Source organism: Cotesia typhae, unplaced genomic scaffold, assembly GCF_013202065.1.
Source record: "Cotesia typhae breed Kobodo isofemale line unplaced genomic scaffold, CoteBio_Ctyphae contig_26, whole genome shotgun sequence".
Classification (NCBI taxonomy): Eukaryota; Metazoa; Arthropoda; class Insecta; order Hymenoptera; family Braconidae; genus Cotesia; species Cotesia typhae.
Window position 1 is genome coordinate 2199062 of NW_027423732.1, and position 24920 is coordinate 2223981.

Consider the following 24920-nt stretch of genomic DNA (forward strand, 5'->3'; position numbering starts at 1 on the left):
AAACTCCTGGTTAAATATATTTTGGTACCATATGCCTTAGTTAGTCTTGTAAAAATCAAAAAATACTTAAATCACCATTTATTGCAGAAAATTACAAAGTAATAAAATGCAACCTGTAGGAAAAATTAAAAATATTAAATATAATATTAAATTTATTCAGTGTCCATAGCGACAGCAGGACGTGGCTCGACTTCCTCAGCTGGTGGGTCCTGAGGTTTGTCATCGTCAGTACTTGGACCAGCAGCAGCAGGGCGGCCACGTTTCTCATCGCCCTCAATTTCGGTCAAGTACCGTTCCGTCTGTTCCTCAGTCAGAATTTCAAAGACCTGGCCCTTGCCTACGACTCCGATGGACACGTTCTATAATTAACAATAATTATTAATAATTAATTAGATAAAAAAATTGAAAATAACGGAGTGATTAAAATTGCAAGATACCTTGATAGATAAATCAACTTCGTTGGGCAAAGTATCACGCAGAGAACGTAATCCGTGTTTGATTAATTCATTCAAATCACAAGTTGGAAATTCGTTCAAGTGTTTCTCCAAGTAGGTCCGAGCTGCTTGAGATCTTGATCCAATGGCCATTGCTTTGCAGTCGAAATAGTTTGCTGATGGACATGTTTGGTATATATGAGGCCCTTGATCCTGAAAATTTATTTTAATTGTCAAAAAAGTTTTACCCAATAAATAATATTAATTACTTCTTTTATTATAATTTATTTGACAACTTCAACCATCATATTTTTTATCTTTAATTGTTTTATTAAATCACAGATGCATTATTAAACAACCAAATGGTTTTTTATTTATAAGAATATAATAATAGTTAATAATAAATAGTATATTATAAATGTGATTAATAAAAAATTATACAGGGCGTACAAATTTATTTAATACACTTACGTCATAACCAGCAACTAGTAAACCAACACCATAAGGACGTCTGTCGTATCTTTGAGTGCATGTTTGCATTTTGTTACCCAAAGTTCCAATCAATCGACCAACTGGAAGTGGGTCGTCGTGGGAATATTTGTAATTTAAACATTCTGTTCTCATGTAACGGCTGTAATAAAAAAAAAATTTTTTAACAATATTTATGTAAAATAATTTACAGGAAATTTTTGACAATTAAAAATTAATGCAAAAACAATTAATTGAATTAATTTTCAAAAATTATATTAATAAATTTTTCAATTTTTTGAGTTAATTTAATTATAAAAAAAAAATTTCACCTGTGAAAATTTTTTTCAGTGATAATTAAATTATTATAAAAATTTCAAATTTAATTAAAATAATTAGTTGAATTTTTTTCATCATTTTAAAACTAAAAAATAATTATCTAAAAAATAAAGAAATTACCTGAGCATACGAGCATCAGCAGTCAAACCAGCGATACTGATCCCCATGTGCTTGTCAATGGGGATTATTTTCTTCTGATAAGCGGACAATTCAGAGGAGGCTCTTTTCAGTGCAATTAAAACCGCGTAGTCTCTACTTTTTAGACCCACTGTCGCTGAGCCTAATTTAACTGCCTCCATCGCGTATTCTACCTGGTGCAAACGTCCTTGAGGACTCCATACTGTCACATCACTGTCATACTGGTTGCGAAACTGTAAAATTTTTTTATTTTTTAATTAATTCTTATAAAAATCCATTATTCTACATTTATTATTATTATTTAAAAATGTCAAATTAATAATAATAAATGTGAAAAATTGTACATTATTATTATTATGAATTTGACATTGTTAAAAAAAAAAAATTATGATAATAACACTTATTTTGAAACATTTATGTGACACTGAAGTTAGCGGCCACGATCATTTTTTAATTTTTTCTAACAATCAAATTTGTTCCAAAAAATTATTTTAAAAAATTGCATTTTTAATTTTTAAAAATTTATACTTGTCAAGTTTTTTTCATGGCATTAAAGTTAGCACTCACTTGACTATATTTTAATTTTATTTAACAAAAAAATTTGTTTTAAAAAATTATATTTTTTATTTTTTTTAATTTCTAAATGTCAATTTTCTTCTCATTTTTTTTTGCCATAATTTATTTGTTAAAAATATCAAATTAATAATAATAAATTTTCAAATTTCGACATTATGATTATTGGAATTAAATTGAGTTTTTTTTAAAATAAGTACAGTAACAATAAAGATACTTATTGTGACAGATTTATTATTATTATTATTATTATTATTATTATTATTATTATTATTATTATGAATTGGACAGTTGCAAACAAATAAATATAATAATAATAATGATACTCGTTTTTATAAATTTATTTTTACTTATACTTTTTTTTTTTTAAATGTCAAATTCATGATGAAGTGAAAAAATTTACATTATTATTATTATTATTGTAATTAATTCTGATTATTTATCATTTTTCGAAATTTCTATACATAAAATTTTATTTTTTAATTTTTTTATGATAGTTTATTTGTTTAAAAATTAGAAAAAAGTTATTAAATTTTCAAGCGGCAAAATATATTTTTTGAAAATCTTTTATTAAATTTAATATGACAGCTGATTAATTTTTAACTTACTTCATTGAATTAAAAAAAAAATCTGCTAATTTTTTATGTAAATTAATTTAGATGAAATTAAAGTTAGCAGTCACTAGAGAATTTTTAAATTTTATGTAACAAAAAAATTAGTTCCAAAAAATGATTTTTAATTTTTTTAAATTTCTAAAAGACAATTTTTTTTTCCTAATTTTTTTAGTTCTAAAAATTATTAAATATCTGCTAAATTAATGAAAATGAATTTAGCAGATATTTAATATTTTTTAGAATTTTTTTTAACACATAAATTATGGCAAAATAAAATAATAAAAAAAACTGACTTGTAGAAATTTAAAAAAATTAAAAATGAAATTTTTAAAAAATAATTTTTTAGAGTTAGTTTAATTGTTACATAAAATTAAAAATTTGTTTAGTGACAGTTAACTTTGATGTCATTAATTTTTTTTACAAAATAATTTAATTTAAAGTTCATTAATAATAATGAAAATCAAGTTAGCCGACATCTAAAAATTTTAAGAATTTTTTTTTATAAAAAGAATTACAAAAAAATAAAAAAAATTTACATTTGTAAAAAACTTGAAAAACTATAAGTGTAATTTTTTAGTTCTGATTTAATAAATTAAAAATAATCAAAAAATTAAAAACGTCGGCTAACTTTATTATTATTTAATAATGACAATAATAATAATTCAAAATTTTTTAAACCATCATTGTTATTATTATTATTATTAAAATTATCACCGCCCGTGATTTTTGTAAAAAAAAAAAAAATATCATAAAAACAATAAACATTGTAATTCTTAAAAATAAAAATAAAACATTTTAAAATTCTAAAAATTGATGAATTAGTCAAAATATTAACAATAATAATAATTGTCAAAATTACAAAAATTATTTTATAAGAATTAATTTTATTTACCATTTTTGATCAAAAAACTTTCTAACACTTCAACCGCAAAATATTTATCAAACTTTATGGTTATTTGATATCAATTATTAATTATTTATAATTAATAATAAATTATATTTATTACAGAGTATGACTCTATAAAAACACAAAGCGCTACTTGTTATTCCGAGGTTAAAATTAAGGTTAGGATTTTCGGATAATCATCCTCCATTAGCCCGGTTAATGTTTTAATTCAAAAAAACCCGCCAGAGTCGCTGTCAGAAATTAAAAAATAGCGCTAAATTTGAATTCAATTACTTAAATTTTTTTGGCGCTAAAATAAAATTTTTGGAATAAATATTTTTAAATTTTGAAAATTAAATCGTTTCAAGAAAAAAACAAATTTTTTTTTTTTTTATAAATAAAAAATTTTATCGATAAAAATTTATGAAACAATTTTTTCAATTAAGTTTTTTCATTTTTACGACCATCAATTATTTTCAAATGTTTCGAAACTTTAGAAAAAGATAAGAATTGATAAAAAAAAAAAAAAAAAAAAAAACAAGAAAATAAAAATATTTATAAAATTAACGACTTCCTTTGGATAAATAACAAGTATAAATTCTTGAACATAAAATATGTCTTTTACGAATATCGAAGAAAGGATTTTAATTTAAACAAGAAAAAAAAACTTTTAAAAATGAATTTTCAAACTTGGGTTGTTTTTACTTTTTTTTTTTGGGTAAGAAAATTTTTTAATTTGTAACTTTTATATTTTAAATTACTGTCTGAATAATTTAGATAAAATTTTTTTTTGCAGTTGCGGCAACTCCGGTATCAGAAAATAAAATAATAACTGCAGAGGATTTTGGGTGTGGAGCTAATGAAATTTTTAGTACTTGTCATGAAGAAAGTGAAGAATTGTGTGCTGGAAAGATATTTGGCGACAGTAGTATAATCACATTTCGGCTGATGGTAAGTAATAGTATTTTATTACAATTATTATTATTATTATTATTATTATTATTATTATTATTATTATTATTATTATTATAGACTCAAGAAGTTAAGGAGATCCAAGTATCTTCCTAGTGTGAAGAATATCTACAAAAAAATAAAATGTAGAAAATTTTTGTTATGCATCTAAAAATTAATTTTTAAATTAATTAATAACATTTTTGAAAAATTTACTCAACAAATAATTACACTAGTCGCAAAAATTATAGAATATAAAAAAATTTGAAATTTTTTTGAATTTGAATTTAGAGGTAATAAAAATATTAAATATTATTATAATCAATCAAAACATTGACCAAAAATTTTTGCGTTGATTTTGAGTGTTAATGCAGTTTAAAAAATACTATTTATTATCTAAAAATCTACTTAATTTGAATTTTAAAGTGGTAATAATGTTAAATATTATTATGACTAATAAAAAATTCTACATTGATTATGAGCGTCAATGCAGTTCAGATAAATTATTTATTGTCTTAAAATCTACTCAATCTAAATTTAAATGTGATAATAATGATAAATACTATTATAATCAATCACAATATTGACCAAAAAAAATGCATTGATTTTGAATGTCAATGTAGTTTAAAAAATTATTTACAGTCTGTAAATCTTGTCAATTTAAATTTTAAGGTGATTACAACGATAGATATTATAATAATTAATAAAAATAATTTTGCATTGATTTTGAGCGTCAATCCAGTACAAGCCACTATTTTCTTGCTAGAAACTAACAATTCTATGTAATTTTTTTTCCAAAGCCTGAATTTGACCATATGTTACCGGAACATCAGCGGAAAAAAAATGAAAAAGAAGAATGGCGTATCTATGCATTGAAACACACAGTTTCGGGAGTAAGCAAAATTATCTTCAATAATTATCTACCACAATTAATAATTATTATATATTTAATTGACAGAACTGTTGGCACGGTTGCAAATGTTCTAAAAACGTCTACCGAAATCTGGTTACCAAAAAATGCATCAACATTGACGAGTGCTATAAAACTAAATTAATACCAGAGTTGGAAACAATGGCTTATAGTTATGACTCATCAAATAACAAATCATTAACTAAAATTACCAACTAAAATTTTAATAATTGTATCATTAATTTTTACATCACAGCAAAAAATTTGCTGAATAAAGTAAAAATTATATTACAGTCCATAAAATAAAAAAATCTAATAAATATTTTATCCAGTTCCATAATTTACCGCGTAGTTGATGATTAAAAATTTAACACCCGCAGGCGAAAGCAATCACTTCCAAGGTAACTTAGTAATTCTTTATTAATAGTCACCTGAAAATTATTGAGATAATAATAATAATAATTAGAAAATAGGTTTATATGTCGCTTTAGAATGTAATTCACGTAAGTACTTGACGTATTATTTTTTTATTATTGAAATACCATTAATTTAAATTGAATTCTTCAATTTAGTAGCAGAGTTTACAATGTTGTTCCAGAGGTTGAGCTTTTGTTTTGTTGCTCTCGCATTTGCATTTACTAGTAAGTTGAATATTTTTTGTTATGAAACCTAAAAACAATTGATAATATTAATTTTAGTTAAATAAGTCAATTTAAATTAAAGAGATGCGGTTTTATACTTATATGAGGGAGATACAAAGTTAGTTCCATAGCGTACTGCTAGTAGCACTGCTAGCATTTTCCGTTCCCTATGTTCCTGATCTTCCTGATGCTCCTAATGTTCCTTTTGTTCATAGTGTTCATAATTTTCTAAATAACGTTATTTTTCTTGATGCTTCTCTTGGTCATAGTATTTATCTAATTCCTAATGTTCCTAATAGCATTAAGTTCTCTTAATATTCCTCTTATTCTTAATATTTCTCATGTTCCCTATGTTCCTCGTGTTCCTTTTATTCTTAATGTGCCTTTTCTTCCTAGACTTCTTAATTTTCTGAATATTGTTCATTCTCTAGATGTTCTTAGTATTCATCTAATTGAAGATGTTTCTAATAGCATTATTCTTCTTAATGTTCCCCTTGTTCTAAATGTTCCTCATGTCTTCTATGTTCCTCTTGTTCCTGATATTCCCTTTGTTCTTAATGTTCATCTTATTCTAAATGTTCCTCATGTTCCCTATGTTCCTGATGTTCCTTTTATTCTTAATGTGCCTTTTGTTCCTAGAGTTCTTAATTTTCTGAATATTGTTAATTCTCTAGATGTTCTTAGTGTTCATTTAGTTCCGGATGTTCCTTACTGCCTTGATGTTCCAAATGGCATTATTTTTCTCAATGTTCCTATTGTTCTAAATGTTCTTCATGTTCTCTATGTTACTTTTATTCCTGATTTTCTTTTTGCTCTTAATGTTTCTGTTGTTCTTAATATTTCTGATTTTCTGAATAGTGTTCTTTTTTTAATGTACCTCTTGTTCCCAGTGTTCCGATTGTTCTTAATGTTCCGCTTGTTCCTAGTGTTCCAGATGTTCCTGATATTACTAGTGTTTCTGGTGTTCCTAATGTTCTTCTATTAAATTAAAAAAAAAAGTTTCTCAGTTAAAATTGGTTACACACTTCTAAAAATTAATATAACCAGCGTTACAGTGATTGTGTAACAGCATGCCCTCTTTCTTGTGGGAAGAAGAATTTGGCTAAATAAGACTGTCCATATGTAATACAAATTTACAATAATAATAATTAATTAGTTTGTTAAATAGATAATAATTCATAACTTTTATATTGGAAATTTTCTGAGCTACAATTCTGTATTCTTATGATTTTTTTTTTTAAATCAATATTTTAAAACTAATGACATAGTTAATAGCTTTGTTTTCTCAGCCTTGCAGTCCTGGATGCGAATGCAAAGACGGTTATTACTTGAACAGTACTCTAGATTGCGTCAAGCCAGAAGACTGTGTTCCTAGAACATATCACCGAATTTTATCTGTTCAAAACTGTGGAGAAAATCAGCAATTTTCCTTCTGCAGGTCACCTTGTCCGTTAACTTGCGGAAAAAGCTGATAGATCCTTGTCCTTTTGTAAGTATTACATCAAAAGCTAGATATTTAAAAAAAAAAAAAAAAAAAAAAAAAAAAAAAAACCAAGTTTTAACCAGGCAGGATAAAAACTTAATTTTAAAAAAATTAATTGATTTAATTTTATATTCAGGACATAATTATTAATTTCATTGAATTATATTTTCATTTTTGCATGTTTAAAAAAAAAAGTATTATATTTTGTAAATTAAAATGATGAAAAAAGCTCATAAACTCTTCTAATAAATTTACAAATAATTTATTTATCTTTATTTTATCTAAACTGGTCAATATTAGGAACTCTTATCTTAATTAAAAAAAAATATTCATTCTAGAATTGCACTTTTGGATGCGAATGTCTTGATGGCTACTACCTGACAAAAAACAAAGAATGCGTCAGACCAACAGATTGTCCTCGACGGCCAAAACTACTCTTTTATTAATCTGTAATCTCAAACAGTACAATATAAACTAAAATTGTATTTAACTATCAATAAAAAAAATACAGCAATAGATATTTATCCACTCTTATAATTTAGATGAAAAATATGAAAATATATCATGTAAGTAAACTATTCGTAACGTGATTGGTCAAATATATCATAAGCATGAAAATATATGTAAACCCTAAACTCAGGCGCGCGCTTGCACGCGCAAATTTGAATTCTAGTATATTAAAAAAGAATATTAAAACATTATAATCACTTATCACTTTCAAGTCTATAAATACTTTAGAACAAGAACAGTTTCAAGAACGTTACCAGGAACTGTAACGGTACTAGGAACCAGAATTGGAACAGAAATAGTTACAAGAACGGTGCCAGGAACTGGAACAGTACTAGGAACCAGAGTTGGAACAGAAATAGTTTCAAGCACGGTACCAGGACTGAAACAGTACTAGGAACCACAATTGGAACAGTGCCAGGAACCAGAACTGGAGCAGTACCAGGAACTGGATCGGGAACTAGAACTCGATCTAAAAGTTCACGTTCTTCTTGAAGATGTGCTTGAGCGCGAGCTTAGCAGCTGCAGCCTTAGCTTGCTTCTTAGTCGCCCCAAATCCGCTGAAGACTTTTTTTTTTCCGTTCCGTTCTATTTCTAGAGGAACCATTACACACCTGCCCTGTTCCACTACTGTTGACTGTAAAAAGTGAGGTTTGATGCCGGAAGTTTCGTAGATCTTCCTTACTGATTGCTTGGGGACTTTCTTGCTGAACTTGTCGATCTCGGCGTTCATCAGACTGTAGAGGACCTAGGAATAGAAAATTTATAATAGTTAGAAAAAAATGATTAATAATTAATAAATTAATATATTTTAATTTTTAGAAATTTTTTTTTTTTAGATTCTTACATAAAATTTTAGAATTAAATGGACCAACCGTGTGTAAATTACAAGAAATTTTGAATTATTACCTGCCAAGTGCGCTGGTAGTCCTTGCCACTGTCCAAGAAAACAGCTCCAATGACCGACTCAAAGAGGTCGCCGAGTGCCTTAGGAACATCAACATACTCCGCCATGTAGCACTCGTCTTCCTGCATTAGCACCCAGAGCAGTTCGTCATCAACTTGGTAGTCGCGTTCCTGCTGATACTTAAGGAACCGCTCGATACTCTCGGCCAAGCTCGGCGCGTACGCTAGCATCGCAGTATGGAGCCCATACTTGACCGTCAAGCACGCGAAGGTTATGTTGTTGACCAACGCGGACCTCAGATCGGTCAAGTCTCCGGGACTCAAGTCCCCGCAGTTCTCATAAATGTAACTGGTGATCAATGTATCAATGATGGCGTCTCCAAGGAACTCTAACCTATCGTAGCTGGCCGTTGCTGTGTTGACGGTGTAGCTGGCCTGAGTGAAGGCCTGCAATAAAAAGGACCTGTCTCTGAATGTGTAGCCGATCCGTTCCTCGATGGAACGCCGCCAGGGCATGTGGTAGTCCACTTCTCCGTCGCCGACCTTGGCGCTAAGTGGCGCTCCGAAGAGAACTTGGTCTATGGAGACCTTTGGCGGAACAACTCCGAACCACTGGAGCAATCTGGCGGCCGCTGCTAGACCAGATTTTAGCAGGTAGATCCCTGTCAAAGCTTCCACGCAATCCGCGACTGACTTGTCGGGAACTGTCTGGCCGTGGAACAGATACGCGAGGTCATCTCGTTCACCTGGTTCGTAGGAAGTTATTTTCCGGAAGATTTCTAGGCGGGAGGCTTCCGAGATCGCACCGTAGAACTGTTCCTGTAACGGAATGTTCACTTCGTACAAGACGTCAGGGGTTCGTCCGTTGTCGCGGATGAAATCGAGGACCTGGAAATTTTTTTTAGATATTTTAGAATTTATCAGTAGGGGAGAAGGTCAATATCGGGTTTGAGTTTGAAATATTATTGGTTCAATTGACCCCAAGCAGTGATTCAATTGCCCCCAAGCAGGGGTCAATTGAACCATTCGACGCGTTTGGATAAATTAATAATTTTTAAAAATTCACGTTGTTCATTGACTAATTTATGTATTGATAATGATAGTAGACATAATAAACTATCATTCCAAGAAAAAAAAAATTATTATTTATCGATCAATCCGAGATGAGATTCAGTTCAACGAAGATTATCTCCACTACAATCTAATTAGAAAGAGTTACTATCTGTAGATTTTTTTACTATAGATGGAACTAGGTTCCATCTGACATTGAAACCAGTTAAATCTTATTTTTTACGTGTATATAATTTAAAAATTAATAACAATAATTATAGAAAATAAAAATAAAAATAAAAATACGTTACCTCAGTAGGGGGCGCACATGCAGGAATAGCGAAATTAATTGTCGGAACAAAGTCAATAGCGTTGATAAACGAAGGAAGCTTCTTGTTCTCCCCGCAATAAAACAAATGGCGATTGCTGACCATAGAGCCCTTGTAAGTGGTCAAGTACCCTTCAGTTTTATTGGGGAACTTCTCGAACAGAAAAATCGAGCTCAGGAACTTGAGGAACGAGTCTCCCAAAGTCTCAAGACGTTCAAAATTAAAAGCATCGTTAGCGAATTTCGGGGTTAGTGCGCACAAAATCTCGGAGGCGTTCGGCGGCGTGTTGAGGCTTGAAGTTTGCAGAACTCTAAGAAGGGGTGCTTTTACATTAGCGCGTTTTGAAAATTCTGCAACGTGCACGAGTTTTCTTATGAAATTTGCCTTTGCTAAAATTTCACATGTGTAGTCCTAAAAAAAAAAAGTTTTTTATTTTAATATTCTTACAATTTTTTTGATCAACAAATTCATTTTTTAAATTAATTAAAAAATCCTTTTTAATAATTATTTTTTTTCATAAATAATTTTTTATTCTTCTTAAATTTTATTTTTTTATTTAGTAATTTATTTAACTAACAAATCTAACCTATACTGTGTCATATGTTTATTTATTTTCTCATAAAACACCAAAAATCTAAATGTATTTTTTCGACTATCCGTAAGATGGCGCTGCACACCAGATATTGTGGCGGAATTGGCACCTCTGTCATGCCTCTACCGGACTCGGCAGGCAACAACGCTACCAAAGCGCCAACTACAGTTGGGATTAACAAACACACTCACACACACACCCAAACACACAAATACAAACAAAAACAGTCACACAAATACATACTGAGACACGCCACAGCTATAGCGGACAAGCAACGCTAAATTAATTATTATTATTACAAGTTTTACCGCCAAGTGCATTACTCTCTCTTACCTGTACTTATTAAATCGTTGTTAATAAAGTTAATCATTGATTGTTTAATTAAGCTAGTTATCATTTCTATAATTAAAGTAGATTTAGCCCCTTTTTAATCTACAATATAATACTACGTCAATCTCCCGTGAAAATTCAAATTAAAAAAATAATTTCCAATTTAAAAATTACCTAGATAATTAAATTAATTTTTTTTTTTTTTATAAACTTTAACTAAAATTTCAAACTAACCTGAAAATCCATAATATCCATCACAGAAATATTTTCAATTTGTCGTTCCAGATCACCCGGCTCGCGCTTGTGCGTAACCGGTTCCAGATCATCGTAGCTCTCAACCGGTATAAGTTCGTCCATTTTGTTAGCAATTTCCTCCTCTTCGTCAACCTGTGGACTACTTTCAAGTAGTTCAAAGAACTGCTTATCGCCAGCTGACAATACAATCTCCTCTGTTCCGACCTTAGCCTCGCGCGCCACTTGGGCCCTGAAGTCTTCCGCGAGACTCAAGTATCTCACGCGGTGGAGAATTGACGGCAAGCAACGCGCTTTTAGCCAATAAATCGACGAGAAATTAACCTTCGCACAAAGTTCAGGAATAAGATGAATAATTCTCTGGTACTTTTTGGTGCTAGGTTCCGCCGACATGCTGTACATTCTCGGCTTTATAAAATGAATGTCCTTGGAAATGGTTCTAACCTCCAAAAGCCTCTGGTTGACGTTCTCGATCTGCACATTGTACTTTTCTAAATAAAAATCGATGTAAGACTCGAACTTGTTGTTCGCGAAGAAGCTTTTAGGACTCATATCGTCGCGAACTTGGAGAACAATGTAGGCTTTTTCGGTAGTTCGGTACTTGGGGATCACCAGGTCAAGTTCCTGGACGTCTGGGCAGTTGTTCGCATCAATTTCGATGGGCTTCAACTCAACTGTATCGTAATTCTGCGCAACGTTCCAGTCTATTTTATTGTCCGCGTTCAGAGGAACTATCAGGTAGTTATCTGCTGGATTTATTGGGTCGGAGTTTGTGTTCTGCAGAACCATGAAGTTCCTGAGCAGTTCCAAGATGTCTTTGAAGACGATCCAGTGGAACTTGCGCAGAAGTTCCAGTTCTGCTGCGGAACAGGCGAAGCGCTTGAAGTTTGCGGAGATCGAGACGTTCACTGGGCCGTAGGTCATGAAGATCGGGAAATTGGGGATCTGCTTTATCGGGCGGGATGTTAGTAGAGCGAAGTTTGATGGGTTGTTTATCATCTTGCAGAATACCTAGAACAATTTTTTAAATTTGCTAGTAAGAATTTAAAATTTGAGGTTTAAGCATAAATATTATATTAGTTATCGGACATTTACATTTACATTATGTATAATTCTATTAACCTCATTAATGGCGCAAGCTATTGGGTTTGTTTTTTAATAAAAAATTACAACATAAATAAATAATTTATTCCAACCTGATTGTTCGGCAGCGGTAGCATCTGAAGCTTGATCAAGTGCAAGTAATTCTCTTGGTCAATTACCGGGAAGCATTTGTAAAACGCAACCGGGTCAGCATAGCTGTAGAACCTCTTGGAGTTCTTGGTTCCAACGATCTTCTTGTTCTCCTGATCCTCGTGCCTCCAATAGGGCAGCAGATCAATAATATCTCCAACAATTTCCTTGGTGTCTCTGGGCAGCAGTCGGTCAGTCAGCTCCTCCATTTGGTGCAGCCGCTTGCAGACCTCCAGTGCCGCTGCTTGTTTCGCGCTGCTGATGTTGTCCATCGTCCTGCCTATAATTTCTTCCCTAAGTGGGCAATTGATAGGCATCCTCACGGAGACTTTGAAGACTTCAATCTCCAAAGCAAAATTGAGCGGACATCTTGCTTTTTTTGTTATAAGTTTGTAAATTGGAGATTTGTGGGAGAATTTTGTCTTTCGCGTCAGAGTTCCGCAGTAATGTTCCAAAAGATTGATTGCTGCACTAGCAGTTATCATCGCTACGCCGCCATTCGCGTCTATAACTGTGTAAGGCTCGATCTCGTTCTCATAAAGACTCTCCAGCTCGTCCTGAGTCGGCTGAGGGCGCTGCGCTGTTTTACCGACCAGCGAATTCCGGAGAGTTTGCTCAATCTGCTGGAACAGGTTGTACCTTGCTAGGTACGAACTGTCGTGAGATTCGACGAGTACCACGAACTTGCTATGCTTGTAACGACCTCGGCCTTTGCTCTGCATGTAAGCGCGGTAGTTTTGTGGCGGGTCGTAGCAGACTATTAAGTTGCACAATGGAATGTCTACACCTTCGTCTAAAACGTCTGTCGCTACCAGGCAGTTCACTTCTCCGTCTCGGAACCGTTTCAGCGCCTTGCGGTTCCATTCGTTAGAACAGATGCCCTCGATTGGGGTTTTGAAGGAGTCTGCGCTGTTGCCGAGAATGTAATCTGGAACCAGGAACTTGAACCTAGAAAGTTTTGTTAGGAAGAAATATTAGTTAGAATTAATTAATTGTGGTTGTGATGGAAAAATAGTGATTAGAAAAAATTTTGGTTTAATTTTTAGAAAAGGTTTAAGATTAGGAAGAAATTTTACTAATTTTTTGGTAGCATTAATAATTAGGAAGAAATAATTGTATTTTAAGAACTAAGTAAGAAATTAGGAAAAATTTTTACTAATTGATCAGTTAAATTAAAAAGTAGGAAGGATATAAGAGTAATTTATAAGAAAAATTGATAATTAGGAAGAAATATTGAAAATTGGTATTAGGAAGACATAATTGTAATTTTTGATAAAATTAAAAATTAGGAAGAAATAATAACAATTTTTAAGAAAAGTTAACAATTAGGAAGAAAGGGTAGTAATTTCTAAGAAAAATTAGCAATTAAGAAGAAATGTTGATCATTTTTCTAAAAATATAGTAATTTCTGGGGAAATTAGAGGTTAGGAAGAAATTTAACTAATTTTTTGGTAACATTAATAGTTAGGAAGAAATAGTTGTATTTTATGAACTAAGTAAGAAATTAAGGAAAATTTTTACTGATTGGTCAGTTAAATGACAAAGTAGGAAGAAAATAATAATAAATTGAGAAAAATTGATAATTAGGAAAAAATATTGACAATTTTGTAGAAAAATTAGTTATTAGGAAGACCTAATTGTGATTTTTAGTAGAATTAACAATTAAGAAGAAATAATAGTGATTTTAGTGGTGAGTAAGAAATTAAGATGAAATTTCACTAATTGGCATGTCAAATTAAAAATTAGGAAGAAATAATAGTAATTTCTAAGAAAAATTAGCAATTAAGAAGAAATGTTGGTCATTTTTCTGAAAATATAGTAATTTTTGAAAGAATTAGCGGTTAGGAAGAAATTTTACTAATAATTCCAAAAAATTATCCATAAAAAATACTTTTAATTTCATCCAACAATTAGGAAAAAATATTACTAATATTTCTACCAAACTAATATTTAAAAAATAAATAACATTAATTTCTGAAAAAAAATCAGTAATTAGAAAGAAATGTTACTGATTGTCCCAACATATTAGCTATTAAAAAAAATTACTGATTTTCTTGAAAAGATTAGGAAGAAATATCACTAATAGATTTACCAAATTATTATTGTTTCTACAATTTAACTAACTAATTGTCCCTAAAACTAAATAATAACAATCCAAAGCGTTAAATTTCTGAAAAAATTTCCTACCTCGGATCATGCTCATGAAGCTTCTGCAGCACCTTGTACATGACTTTAGCAGTGAACCTCCTCTGGACAAAGATAATCGCGCAGAATTTTTTCTCGCCATTCTTCGCCGAGAATTGATGCAAATAGTCAAACAATTTGAGCAACTTATCACTGGAGTGTTTCCTGATATTCCCAAGCTCGGTCGGCTGCTCCATAGTGGAGTTGATGATGCAGCGCATGACGACCATCTGAGTCTTGATGAAGTCAAGGACGACCAGGGACTGGGGATCGTTGGTGATCCGCTTGATCTCTTCAATCTTCTTCAAGTAATACAAAATAGAAAAATTGCCAAAGTAGAGCCCCTGGATCTGGAAATGGATCTGGATGTCTTCCAGGAGGTTCTTGAGCCTCTCATCTTTAGATTTAGGCAAGAAGACCTTGCTGGACTTGTTGACAGTTTCTAGGTTCTTCTGGAACTGGGTTTGGGTGAGGATCTGCTTCGCGTAAGTCAAAATGGACAACAGGTCTTTGGTGATGTCGCAACGAGGCGCCTCGGAGTACTTTAAGAATATCTCCTCGGGCTTGCCGTATTTTTCGACGGACTCGATCGAGCTCACTGTGTCGATGGTCGCGTGCATCGTGATCTCCAGCTCGTGGATCACTTTGTCAATTGACTCCGGCTTGATGTTGGAATTCAGGAGCGTCGCAGTCATGCCCAAGACTCGCGGCTGCTCGTGCTCCTTGAAGCCCTCGAATTTTTTCATTATCTCGTGCATTGGGTGACTTTTCGTTGCGTGGTGGCACTCGTCAAAGATCAGCAGGTTTATTTGCGAGAGCTTTATCATTCCGTGATCCAGTAGGTTCAGGCAAATCTGGGCTGTCATCACCAGCACCTGGAAAAATTTTATTTTGTTTTTGTATTATTTTATAAATTTTATAAATATTATTGTATAAAAAATAATATAAAATTTTATGAATTTTATATTATTTTATTTTCAATTTTCTTAGCGAGAAGTTAAAAATATAAAATTAATTTTAGGAATTTTTATGAGTTTTTTATTTTATTTTATCAAATATTAATTACTACAATTGTTGTGACTCAACTGGAGCAAAAGGACCTCCTTAAGTTATCATAGCTCCTAAAATATTGAAGATAGACCTATAGAATGAATACATTTTTTATTGGAAATTTCCTAAGTTACAATTTTAGTCTCTTATGATTTTTTCCTAAAATCAATATTTTAGGAGTTGCAACCATTTTTATACTAAGATTATGATTTGGCATTCAACTAAAAATTTTTTTAAATGAACAATTGAAAAAAAATCTTGAATAATAAAAAAAATGTATTTAATAAATAATAAAAAAAAAATAATTAGCTACCTGATTATTTCGAAATTCTTCACACCACCTATCGTCTTCCCAAGAGTCAACGTCCATGTCACCAGAGTACCCTCCGCACTTCAAGTCGGTGTTTCGTGCAACGTAAGCGCATTGCTGAGTTACAAGAGCCACTGTGTTGACGATGAAAAACGTCCGTTTGCCACCCTTGTCGAAGGGTATTCTCACTTTATCGCTCAAGCTTTTAATCAGCATTACTGCGATGTAAGTTTTTCCTGAACCAGTAGGTAGAAAAATAATTCTGTTGCCAGTAAGGGTTTTCTTAAATAGCTCCACTTGGTAGTCACGAGCTACTATATTATCATCAGGATCGTGGTTTGTTTTTAATAATTCCATTTCTAAACAAAAATGTATTGTAATAATAATGATATTATTGTTAATCAATTTATAATAATAAAATAATAATAAAATGCTGACTCAAAATTAATATTTTGTTCTAGTTATTATTATTTCTTTCATTTTATAAACATTGATAGTATTTTATTTATATTTATTTAATATAACATTTTTGCAAAAATCAAAAGTTAATAATAATTATTATTACTTACTTGTTATGGTTTAATATAATTTTATAGTTGAATAAATAATTTTATTTTGCAAATTTGAAGCGCATATTACACCGGTATTCCCAACGTTTAACGACACTGATATACTTCACCGATAACAGCTGACGTAATTAGTACTTTAGTACATATCTGGAATAACAGAATAAATAAGTGAATATCATAGTGGCGTGTTTATAACAGTGTGGCCAGAACGTGCTCTTTTCTTACCCCCTTTTTGTAGGACACTCTCATCTGACTACATTGAAAGTGGTACAAAGTGGGGGTAAAAAAATCGTACGATCTGGCCACACTGGTTTATAATAGTTAAAGTTAGAGAAGGGGAAAACTGGAAAAGAATAATAATAATAATCACAAGTAATGAAAGATTGTAGAATTACTTATATAGTTATAATCCGAACAAAAACAGTTTCACTGTAAAAAAATCGTGCCAAGTCCACGTTCATAAGACTATTAAGAAAAAAAATTTTATTTCTTTACAAAAAGATATAAAATAAAAAATTAAAAAATCCAAGTAACCGATATGGTTGTATATGATTTTCGAAAATTAAAAAAAAATTTTTGTAAATTTAAAAATTAAAAGAAACAATTTTGGAACGTATTTAGTGTGCGTAGTTACGAAATATTTCACTTTTTATGAAATTCCTAAATTGTATCTACTAGGACACTTAAAAAAATTGAAGTACACAATAACGCACACCAAGTACGTTCCAAAATTGTTTCTTTTAATTTTTAAATTTACAAAAATTTTTTTAATTTTCGAAAATCATATACAACCATATCGGTTACTTGGATTTTTTAATTTTTTATTTTATATCTTTTTGTAAAGAAATAAAATTTTTTTCTTAATAGTCTTATGAACGTGGACTTGGCACGATTTTTTTACAGTGAAACTGTTTTTGTTCGATTTCAGTTTTTTTGTAATTATAATAAAAATTGACAATTTTAATTTAATACATTTCCGATGGCAAACTATCCCCTTTAAGCTATAGTTCATGTAAAAGTTATTCTTGCGCCGCCTGGCGTGTGTAATTGCAAGCTGTCAAATATCTTTTTCACTGTAGTTTCCCATCTATTATAAGATTAGCATGCATCGTTATATTATTTAGTCTCTGGCCGTCCGCTTTTTACATAAGAAAAAAGTTAAAATCTAAAAATCTGGGTCGCTATAGTTTGTGCTGATTATTTTTAATAATTTTAAATAGAAATTATAAAGATAATTGATAATAATCAAGTAATACGCGTAATAAAAAGCATGAACTACTATTATAAAATATCATATAAAAAAATCAAATTAAATTTGAAAAAAAACTTGTAACCTCAAAAAACGATTCTGCTTACGGTATATACACACTCGGTAGTCTGGCTTGAGAACGGAACTTGGCGCCAGATTCTACCGAATCTGTTGATCTTTGGCGCCATATATAATTTTTTTTTTTTTTTTTAAGTATATAGTTATAATCTTATAATCCTATAAGATTGTAAAAATAATATAATTTTACCTCACTGCCATCTGTGGTCGGAATTTACAAACTTTTTGACCACTTGCCTGATAAAACAATTTTTGTTTATTTTTTATTTTCATTTTTATTTTTACGAAATGTTTTAATGATGTTTATGTTTGAATACCAAGATTATTAAAATGTGACATTGTTTATTAAAACTATATTTAATTTTTTAATCTAAACTAACTAGTCACCTTAATAAAAAAAAGTTGAGTGTTTTATTGATCAAACAATTAAACAATTAATTTAAAACAACAAACCATCAACATCCTGTCAAATCAACAAAACTTTTCAAGTATATAAAATATATAAACAAACTTCATTTGCCTAAATGGTAAGAATAATTTTTATTATTTATTAATTAATTTAGAAAATAAAGAAATTTATTTTTACTAGCAATCTGCAGTCACACAGTGACTGCAGAGATTTACTGATTAAAAATAAGGAAATAGTGGAATTAATATAAAAGATATTTGACAATTTTGTGACATTAAATTTAGCTGTCACTTCACAATTGTTTTAATTTTTTTTAACAAATAAATTGTGAGAAAAAAAATTACACTGAAGTTGTCAAACATTAAAAATTTTTTTGGAATTTTATAACAATAAAATTATTAAAAAAAAGTTTTACATGTGAAAATTAATGAAAATTACAAGTGAAATTTTTTAGAAGCATTTTTTTATTATAATTAATTTGTTAAAAAAATTTTTAAAATTGACAGCTGATCGCTAACTTCAGTATTATAAAAAAAATTGACATTTTGGGTAAGTGTAGGTATTACTGCGGATTTTTTTATTTCAATTATAAATAAATAATCGTATTTGAGCTTTTTGAATTAAAAAAAATTGTTTCTTATAATTGAAATCTTCAAGAAAATATTTGCATAGTAGTTTCACACGTGCAACAAGTATTCAGTTTGTTATTAATAAATTAAAATTACGTCACTCTCCCGTCAAAATTCAAATTTAAAAAATAATTTCTAATTTAAAACTTACCTGGACAATTATATAAGTCTTGACCTTTCTAATTATACTAAATTTAATTTTAAAAAACTCATTTTATCGAAGTTTTTCTCATTCTCTTAATTATATGCATCAAAATCTTTTTCCAGGCATCGACGTCAAAAAAAGGCTCTAAAAAATCCAAGCTGGACCTGTCGGAGCAGCAGCGAGCAGACATAAAAGAAGCCTTCGACCTCTTCGACAAAGACGGGACCGGGATAATCGCAAGCAAGGAACTAAAAATAGTTCTCCGGGCGCTCGGTTTCGAGTACAAGCGCGAAGAGCTCAAGAAACTCACCTCTAAGGTCGACCCTGACAACGAGGGCGTCATTTCCTATGAAGACTTTCTGCATCTAGTTGCCGAGAAGATGTCCGAGAAGGATGACACGCAAGAGGTGATGCGCGCGTTCAAACTCTTTGACGACGACGGAACCGGGAAGATTACTTTCAAAAACTTGAAGCGCGTCGCCAAAGAGCTAGGGGAGACTCTCACTGACGAGGAGATCCAGGAGATGATCGACGAGGCCGACCGCGATGGCGACGGTGCTATTTCACCAGAGGAATTTCTCAGGATCATGAAGAAAACTTGTTTGTATTAAAGTTGGATTTTTTTGTGTTTTTTTGTGTGTCTCAGGATTGTTTTTACGGCAGCAATAAAGTTTTTTAAGGTTTTGTATATATTTTTTTTTTTTTTTATTGGTTTATAAATCCTTGATCGCTGTTCTTATGAGGCTGGAGATTTTCTCAGCGCGCTTCTTTGATTGGTCGATGCAGGTTTTTAGTAATGTGGAAGAAATTGGGACGCCACCTGGAAGAATTTGGAAATTATTATTTATATTGATTTTATCAAATGTTTAAAATTATTTGTTTATTTAGTTTTAGGAATTTTTTTTTGTACAAAGAAATTTTGGTAAATATTTACAAGTGGGGTCAATCATTTTAATTTTCATTTTTTTTAACGAAATTACGATTTGATTTTATTGATACATTTTTTTTATACATAAAAAAAATAAACAATTAAAAAAAAAATGATTATCACAATTTTAAGAAATTTTCAAAAAAATTTTTGACTTTTTTAGAAAATTGTGATATTAAACTTTTTTTTTAATTTGTTCAGTTTTTTATGTACTTTAAAAAAAAAAAAAAATATATCAAAAACTTGAGGACAATTGCAATAGTAAGATTTTTATGAAATCTACTAAAAATGATTATTTCACCTAGATATGGCCAAAAATAGGTTTCGACCCCACCTGTAAATAATTACCGATATTAATGTTTTGATATAAGTATTTTTTTCCACAAAAAAAATAGAAATGTATCTATAAATTATTACTATTTAAATATTTTTTTTTCTATGAAAAACTAAGAATTTTACTATACTAAAAAATATATTTTTCTATGGAAAAGTAGAAGTTATTACTGTATTAACAAAATATTTTTTTCATGAAAAAGTAGAAAATTAATAGAGGTTACAAAAACTTCCAAATATGTTTTCTACTTTAAAATTGTAAATCTGCGATCATAAAAATCTTTTTATACATTAGAAAAATTACTATGTTGACGTAAGAAAAATTGTTATCCTAATACAGAAATTTCTTCATTTTAATGCAAGAAAAATTACTATGTTAAAGTTATATAAATTTCTCCTATTTTATCTATATCTTAAAACTCAACTTTTTTTAAGATTAAAAAATTTTCTGATGTAATTATTGAATTACCTGATTTATGTAAGAAGCATATTTCATTTTTATCCATAACAATAGTTATTTTGCTCAACGCCAATGCTTCTTCTTCATCCGTTGGATCTGCTAGCAACAAATCACTGAAAAATAACAATTCAATTAAAATTTCTTATAGTTAATATTGATTTTTTATTTATCATTATCTAAACACTGCTTAATTAAGTTACTCTATCTCCTAAAATATTGAAAATAGACCTATAGTATGAGAAAATTTTTTATAGAAAATTTCCTAAGCTACAATTTTAGTCTCTTATGATTTTTTCCTAAAATCAATATTTTAGAAGTTATAGCAATTTTTATAGCTAGTAGATGACGACAGTAACAATAATACTTATAATACTAATATTAATAATAATAAAAATTACTAACTCATCATAAATCGCAAAAGTAGTTGACGACAGCAAACATTTAAGCGTAAATGGTTGTCGATTTGTTGGATGTACCACCGTTGTTTTAGCTTCTGCATTATAACTAATTTCCGGTAGCGTTACTAAATCAACAAAAAAAAATCAATTAGTTAATTATTAATAAAATAAATAATCTACACTAGTCACGAAAATTAAGGGATATAAAAAAAAATTCGAAATTTTTGGATGATTTTCAGCGAGTTGTAACTCCGAGAAAAATGATCGTACAGCAAAAAAAAAAAGCAAATTGTAGCTCCAAGTGTCTAATATTTAGATATGACCATGAGAAATTTTTTATCATGTTCGGATCTGGAGAAATCCTAAGAAAACTACAAAAAAAAAATTTACAAATTTTTTCTCGTCTTAAAAAAGGTCTACGAGATTCAAAAAATTTTTTTCCATTGTTTTGCTGAAAAACTTTTTTAGAAAATTTACTACCCTTGAATTTGACATAATTAAAAAGCCTGTACAATGATTTTCCGCGGAGTTATCGTTAGTCAAAGCAAAAAAGTACTTTTTCACTTTGACTATCAATAACTCTGGAAATAATGATGGATAGGAAATCAAAAGACGGTTTTGAAAACTTCTCGATATTCTCTATAAGATACCGCGAATAGCTTTTGTCAAAAAAATTTTTTTTGAATTGAAAACTTTAACTGAAAAAACTACAAAAATTCGTATAATTAAGGATATTTGGATAACTTGGTATAACCTTGGATGAACAAAGGATATCGTCGGTAATTTTTCAACCTCCAAGTGTCCCCTAAAATCCCTAAAAATTCAAAGCGCTGCGATTTTTTTTTCATAGTGCCCCAAAGCTTCAAATTCTTTGTTTTTGCAAAAATCACCATTATGAGCAATTTTTCGATCAAAATTTTCAATTTAAAAAAAAAGTTATTACTTAATAAAATAAAAAATACTTACAAGTCGATAGTGCAGCCATCAAGGCACCGATGCAAGCGTCAATCAACGACCCATCGCAGTCAATGCACTCCAAATCGCAATACAGAACCCAGACCAGTTTATTTTTACAAATACACAGCTCGTGCAAATCAACAGCTTGGGAATTATTAAGGATCTGGTCGACTAATTTAGTGGCCACTTGGGCGTTTTTGCTGGGAGGTCCTGGCCGGTATTTTGAAGAACACAGAGGTGTTAGTCCAACATTGGGGATCAGGTAGCCGCAGTCTGGAGATTCTGCTCTTGGTTCTGCTAATTCCTGTTTTTTATTTAATAAATTATAGTTATAAAGTACAAGTTTTAAATATTGACCAGGCAGGATAAAAATTTGATTGATAAAAAATCTAGTGATTTAATTTTATATTCAGGACGTAATTATTAATTTTTTACTATACTTAAAATAAAAATTTGAGCATGCACAGAAATATACCGAATTTTTCTTCAAAAAAAATTTTTTTTTATTTTTATCTTAATTGAGTTTTGCAAATCGTGTAATTTTGATGTTTGAACAGATAAAATTTCATTTAGTGGCATTATGATGAGAAAAAAAAACATTTTAAGAAAAAAATTTTTTTTAACAAATTTCAAAAATTCATATCTTTGAAAAAAACACAGTTTGAAAAATTTCAGGATCTTGTAAGATTGGTACAAGGTAGTATACAAAAAAAAAATTGAGCCAAAAATTGATTGCCGATCGTCATTTATGACGATTTTAAAAAATTCAAAATTTGACAAATTTGGCGTTTTTCAAAATTTTTTTCCAAAGCGAAATTTTAAATTTGCATATCTTTTAAAAAAAATTTTTTTATTTTTTTTTCTTTGGCAGAACTTCGTTATATGATAAAAGAAAACTTCTTACTATTTAATAAACGACTTGATTAATTACTACAAAACTTATATAGATTTAAAATTTTTTAAAAACAAACGTACTGTTGTAGATTTAAAATAAAAGTAGTTTACTTACAGCTTTGATGCCACAGACTATTTTAGTGTTGCCGATTTTATAAATTGCAGAGCCATCAGCTTGAGTTATTGAAGATCCATTGACATTTACTGGTCGGTAGCTTAAAAATTCACGGCCGTCTGGTCGAATATCTTGAGACTAAAATTAAAATTATTTATTAACAATTTTTTATATCAATTTGTTCAAGGTCTGTTGTGCAAAAGTCTTGCCAAATATTTTTTAATTATAACTAGGTCCATTTTCGCTATGAATAATTTTTTTATAAACATCATTAACTTACCAAATAATCTTTCAAGTATTTTGATGGATACAGGGTCCTAGAGAATAGAATAAAAAATTATTATTAATAATTACATACAAAATTTGAATAATTAAGTATTGTTAAAATTAATAAACTTCTGAAAAGTTTTATATGATTAAATGTTAAGTATAAATTTATAATTAATGATTTTTTTTATGGAAAATTTACTTTAGAATTATCAAATTATAATTTCGTATTTTTTTTTTACATTTTTAAATATGAATTTTTGCAATTTTTTTTTTTCTTGTATTAATTTAATTGTTGATAAAATTTTCTTAAATTCTTTTTTTATAGAAAAATTATTTAAAAAAAAAATAAAAGAAAAAATTTCACATGTAGAAAATTTTAAAAATTACACATGCAATTTTTTAAAAAATATTATTTTGTTCAAATTCACTTATTAAAAAAAAATTAAAAATGTCGGCTAACTTTATTATTATATTATTTTACAAAAATATTTCGACATTCAAATCAGCTGATTCAAAAAATTTTTAATTAAAAAAAAAATTTTAATAAATTTAGCAGATATTTAGTAATTTTTAGAATTTTTTTTAACAAATAAATTATGGCAAAAAAAAATTAAGAAAAAAAATTGAAATTTAAAAATTAAAAATCCAATTTTTTAAAAATCATTTTTTGGAACTAATTTTTTCGATGACATTAAATTTAGCTGTCACTTCACATTTTTAAAAATTTTCTTTAACAAATAAATTGTAGCAAAAAAAAAAATTATTAAAAAAATGGATTTGTAGAAATTTTAATAAATTAAAAATGCAACTTTTTTAAAATAATTTTTTAGGACAAATTTTTTTGTTAAAGAAAATAAAAAAGTTCTCCTATGACTGCTAACTTTAATGTCATAAAAAAAAAAAAATATTTTTAAAAAACATCAATTATTTTTACAAATTCTTACACGTGAAATTTTTTATAATTTTTTTTTAATTTTAAAAACGATTAGACATCTGTCAAAAATTACTTACTGATAAAGCGAGGCCATAATAATAAAAATTTCAATAAACAATAAAAATATAAAAATATTACTTGATAAACAAAAAAAAATTACAAGCTCCAATAATTGTTCACAATATTTACAACAACACTAACCGACTAACCTCGAACACTCCACGTGAATCGTAAAGGCGCTCTTTCAAGACTCCAAACTGTCATTTTTTAAAAACAGGCTCAATTTTAATGAAACAGCTGACGCGCCACCTGCAAAAATTTTGAAAGTTAAAAATTTGTACAGTCACATTAACAATCATAATAATAATAATT

The 24920-nt window shown here is 29.3% G+C and overlaps 5 protein-coding genes and 1 long non-coding RNA gene across 6 annotated transcripts; 2 read left to right on the plus strand and 4 right to left on the minus strand.

Annotated features, from left to right (window-relative positions):
• Positions 1-63: 63 nt before the first annotated feature.
• Positions 64-3619, minus strand: Prosalpha6 (Proteasome alpha6 subunit). The gene is made up of 5 exons (XM_074239751.1): positions 3459-3619; positions 1362-1612; positions 906-1065; positions 438-647; positions 64-359 (listed from the first exon to the last, which is right to left on the minus strand). Exons 1-5 carry the CDS (start codon positions 3459-3461, stop codon positions 153-155), a joined length of 831 nt encoding a protein of 276 aa, XP_074095852.1. The 5' UTR covers positions 3462-3619; the 3' UTR covers positions 64-152.
• A 727-nt stretch (positions 3620-4346) lies between these two features.
• On the plus strand, positions 4347-7912 carry LOC141525378 (uncharacterized). The gene is made up of 7 exons (XM_074239851.1): positions 4347-4403; positions 4485-4696; positions 5204-5714; positions 5787-5816; positions 5886-5954; positions 7230-7443; positions 7776-7912. Exons 3-6 carry the CDS (start codon positions 5669-5671, stop codon positions 7424-7426), a joined length of 342 nt encoding a protein of 113 aa, XP_074095952.1. The 5' UTR covers positions 4347-4403; positions 4485-4696; positions 5204-5668; the 3' UTR covers positions 7427-7443; positions 7776-7912.
• LOC141525381 (uncharacterized) lies at positions 5822-6191 on the minus strand. Its single transcript, XR_012478845.1, has 2 exons — positions 6053-6191; positions 5822-5982 (listed from the first exon to the last, which is right to left on the minus strand). It is a non-coding gene; the product is annotated as an uncharacterized LOC141525381 (long non-coding RNA).
• On the minus strand, positions 7673-17383 carry Dcr-2 (Endoribonuclease Dcr-2). Its single transcript, XM_074239815.1, has 9 exons — positions 17120-17383; positions 16750-16896; positions 16184-16539; positions 14824-15695; positions 12600-13584; positions 11386-12414; positions 10212-10640; positions 8854-9738; positions 7673-8692 (listed from the first exon to the last, which is right to left on the minus strand). The coding sequence occupies exons 3-9, from the start codon at positions 16535-16537 to the stop codon at positions 8417-8419; spliced, it is 4830 nt and encodes a 1609-aa protein (XP_074095916.1). The 5' UTR covers positions 16538-16539; positions 16750-16896; positions 17120-17383; the 3' UTR covers positions 7673-8416.
• Positions 17384-18139: 756 nt separating this feature from the next.
• Positions 18140-19949, plus strand: LOC141525375 (uncharacterized). Its single transcript, XM_074239847.1, has 2 exons — positions 18140-18603; positions 19382-19949. Exons 1-2 carry the CDS (start codon positions 18601-18603, stop codon positions 19868-19870), a joined length of 492 nt encoding a protein of 163 aa, XP_074095948.1. The 5' UTR covers positions 18140-18600; the 3' UTR covers positions 19871-19949.
• Positions 19941-24789, minus strand: LOC141525370 (exosome complex component RRP43). Its single transcript, XM_074239842.1, has 7 exons — positions 24626-24789; positions 23625-23661; positions 23345-23482; positions 22345-22639; positions 21383-21503; positions 20990-21093; positions 19941-20079 (listed from the first exon to the last, which is right to left on the minus strand). The coding sequence occupies exons 1-7, from the start codon at positions 24640-24642 to the stop codon at positions 19973-19975; spliced, it is 819 nt and encodes a 272-aa protein (XP_074095943.1). The 5' UTR covers positions 24643-24789; the 3' UTR covers positions 19941-19972.
• Positions 24790-24920: the final 131 nt, after the last annotated feature.

Excerpts from the sequence above, each read along its gene's own strand:
- Dcr-2 (XM_074239815.1), bottom strand. The coding sequence starts at position 16,537 with ATGGAATTATTAAAAACAAACCACGATCCTGATGATAATATAGTAGCT. Across the intron at positions 15,696-16,183 it reads AAGAATTTCGAAATAATCAG|GTGCTGGTGATGACAGCCCA; the intron begins GTAGCTAATTAT and ends AAATTTTTCCAG. Across the intron at positions 13,585-14,823 it reads CTTCATGAGCATGATCCGAG|GTTCAAGTTCCTGGTTCCAG; the intron begins GTAGGAAATTTT and ends AAAACTTTCTAG.
- LOC141525370 (XM_074239842.1), bottom strand. Across the intron at positions 22,640-23,344 it reads TAGTCTGTGGCATCAAAGCT|GAATTAGCAGAACCAAGAGC; the intron begins GTAAGTAAACTA and ends AATAAAAAACAG. Across the intron at positions 21,504-22,344 it reads GATGGCTGCACTATCGACTT|TAACGCTACCGGAAATTAGT; the intron begins GTAAGTATTTTT and ends TTGTTGATTTAG.
- Prosalpha6 (XM_074239751.1), bottom strand. Across the intron at positions 1,066-1,361 it reads GCTGATGCTCGTATGCTCAG|CCGTTACATGAGAACAGAAT; the intron begins GTAATTTCTTTA and ends TTTTTATTACAG. Across the intron at positions 360-437 it reads AAGTTGATTTATCTATCAAG|AACGTGTCCATCGGAGTCGT; the intron begins GTATCTTGCAAT and ends TGTTAATTATAG.
- LOC141525378 (XM_074239851.1), top strand. The coding sequence starts at position 5,669 with ATGATTAAAAATTTAACACCCGCAGGCGAAAGCAATCACTTCCAAG. Across the intron at positions 5,715-5,786 it reads CGAAAGCAATCACTTCCAAG|GTTTATATGTCGCTTTAGAA; the intron begins GTAACTTAGTAA and ends ATTAGAAAATAG. Across the intron at positions 5,817-5,885 it reads CGCTTTAGAATGTAATTCAC|TAGCAGAGTTTACAATGTTG; the intron begins GTAAGTACTTGA and ends TCTTCAATTTAG.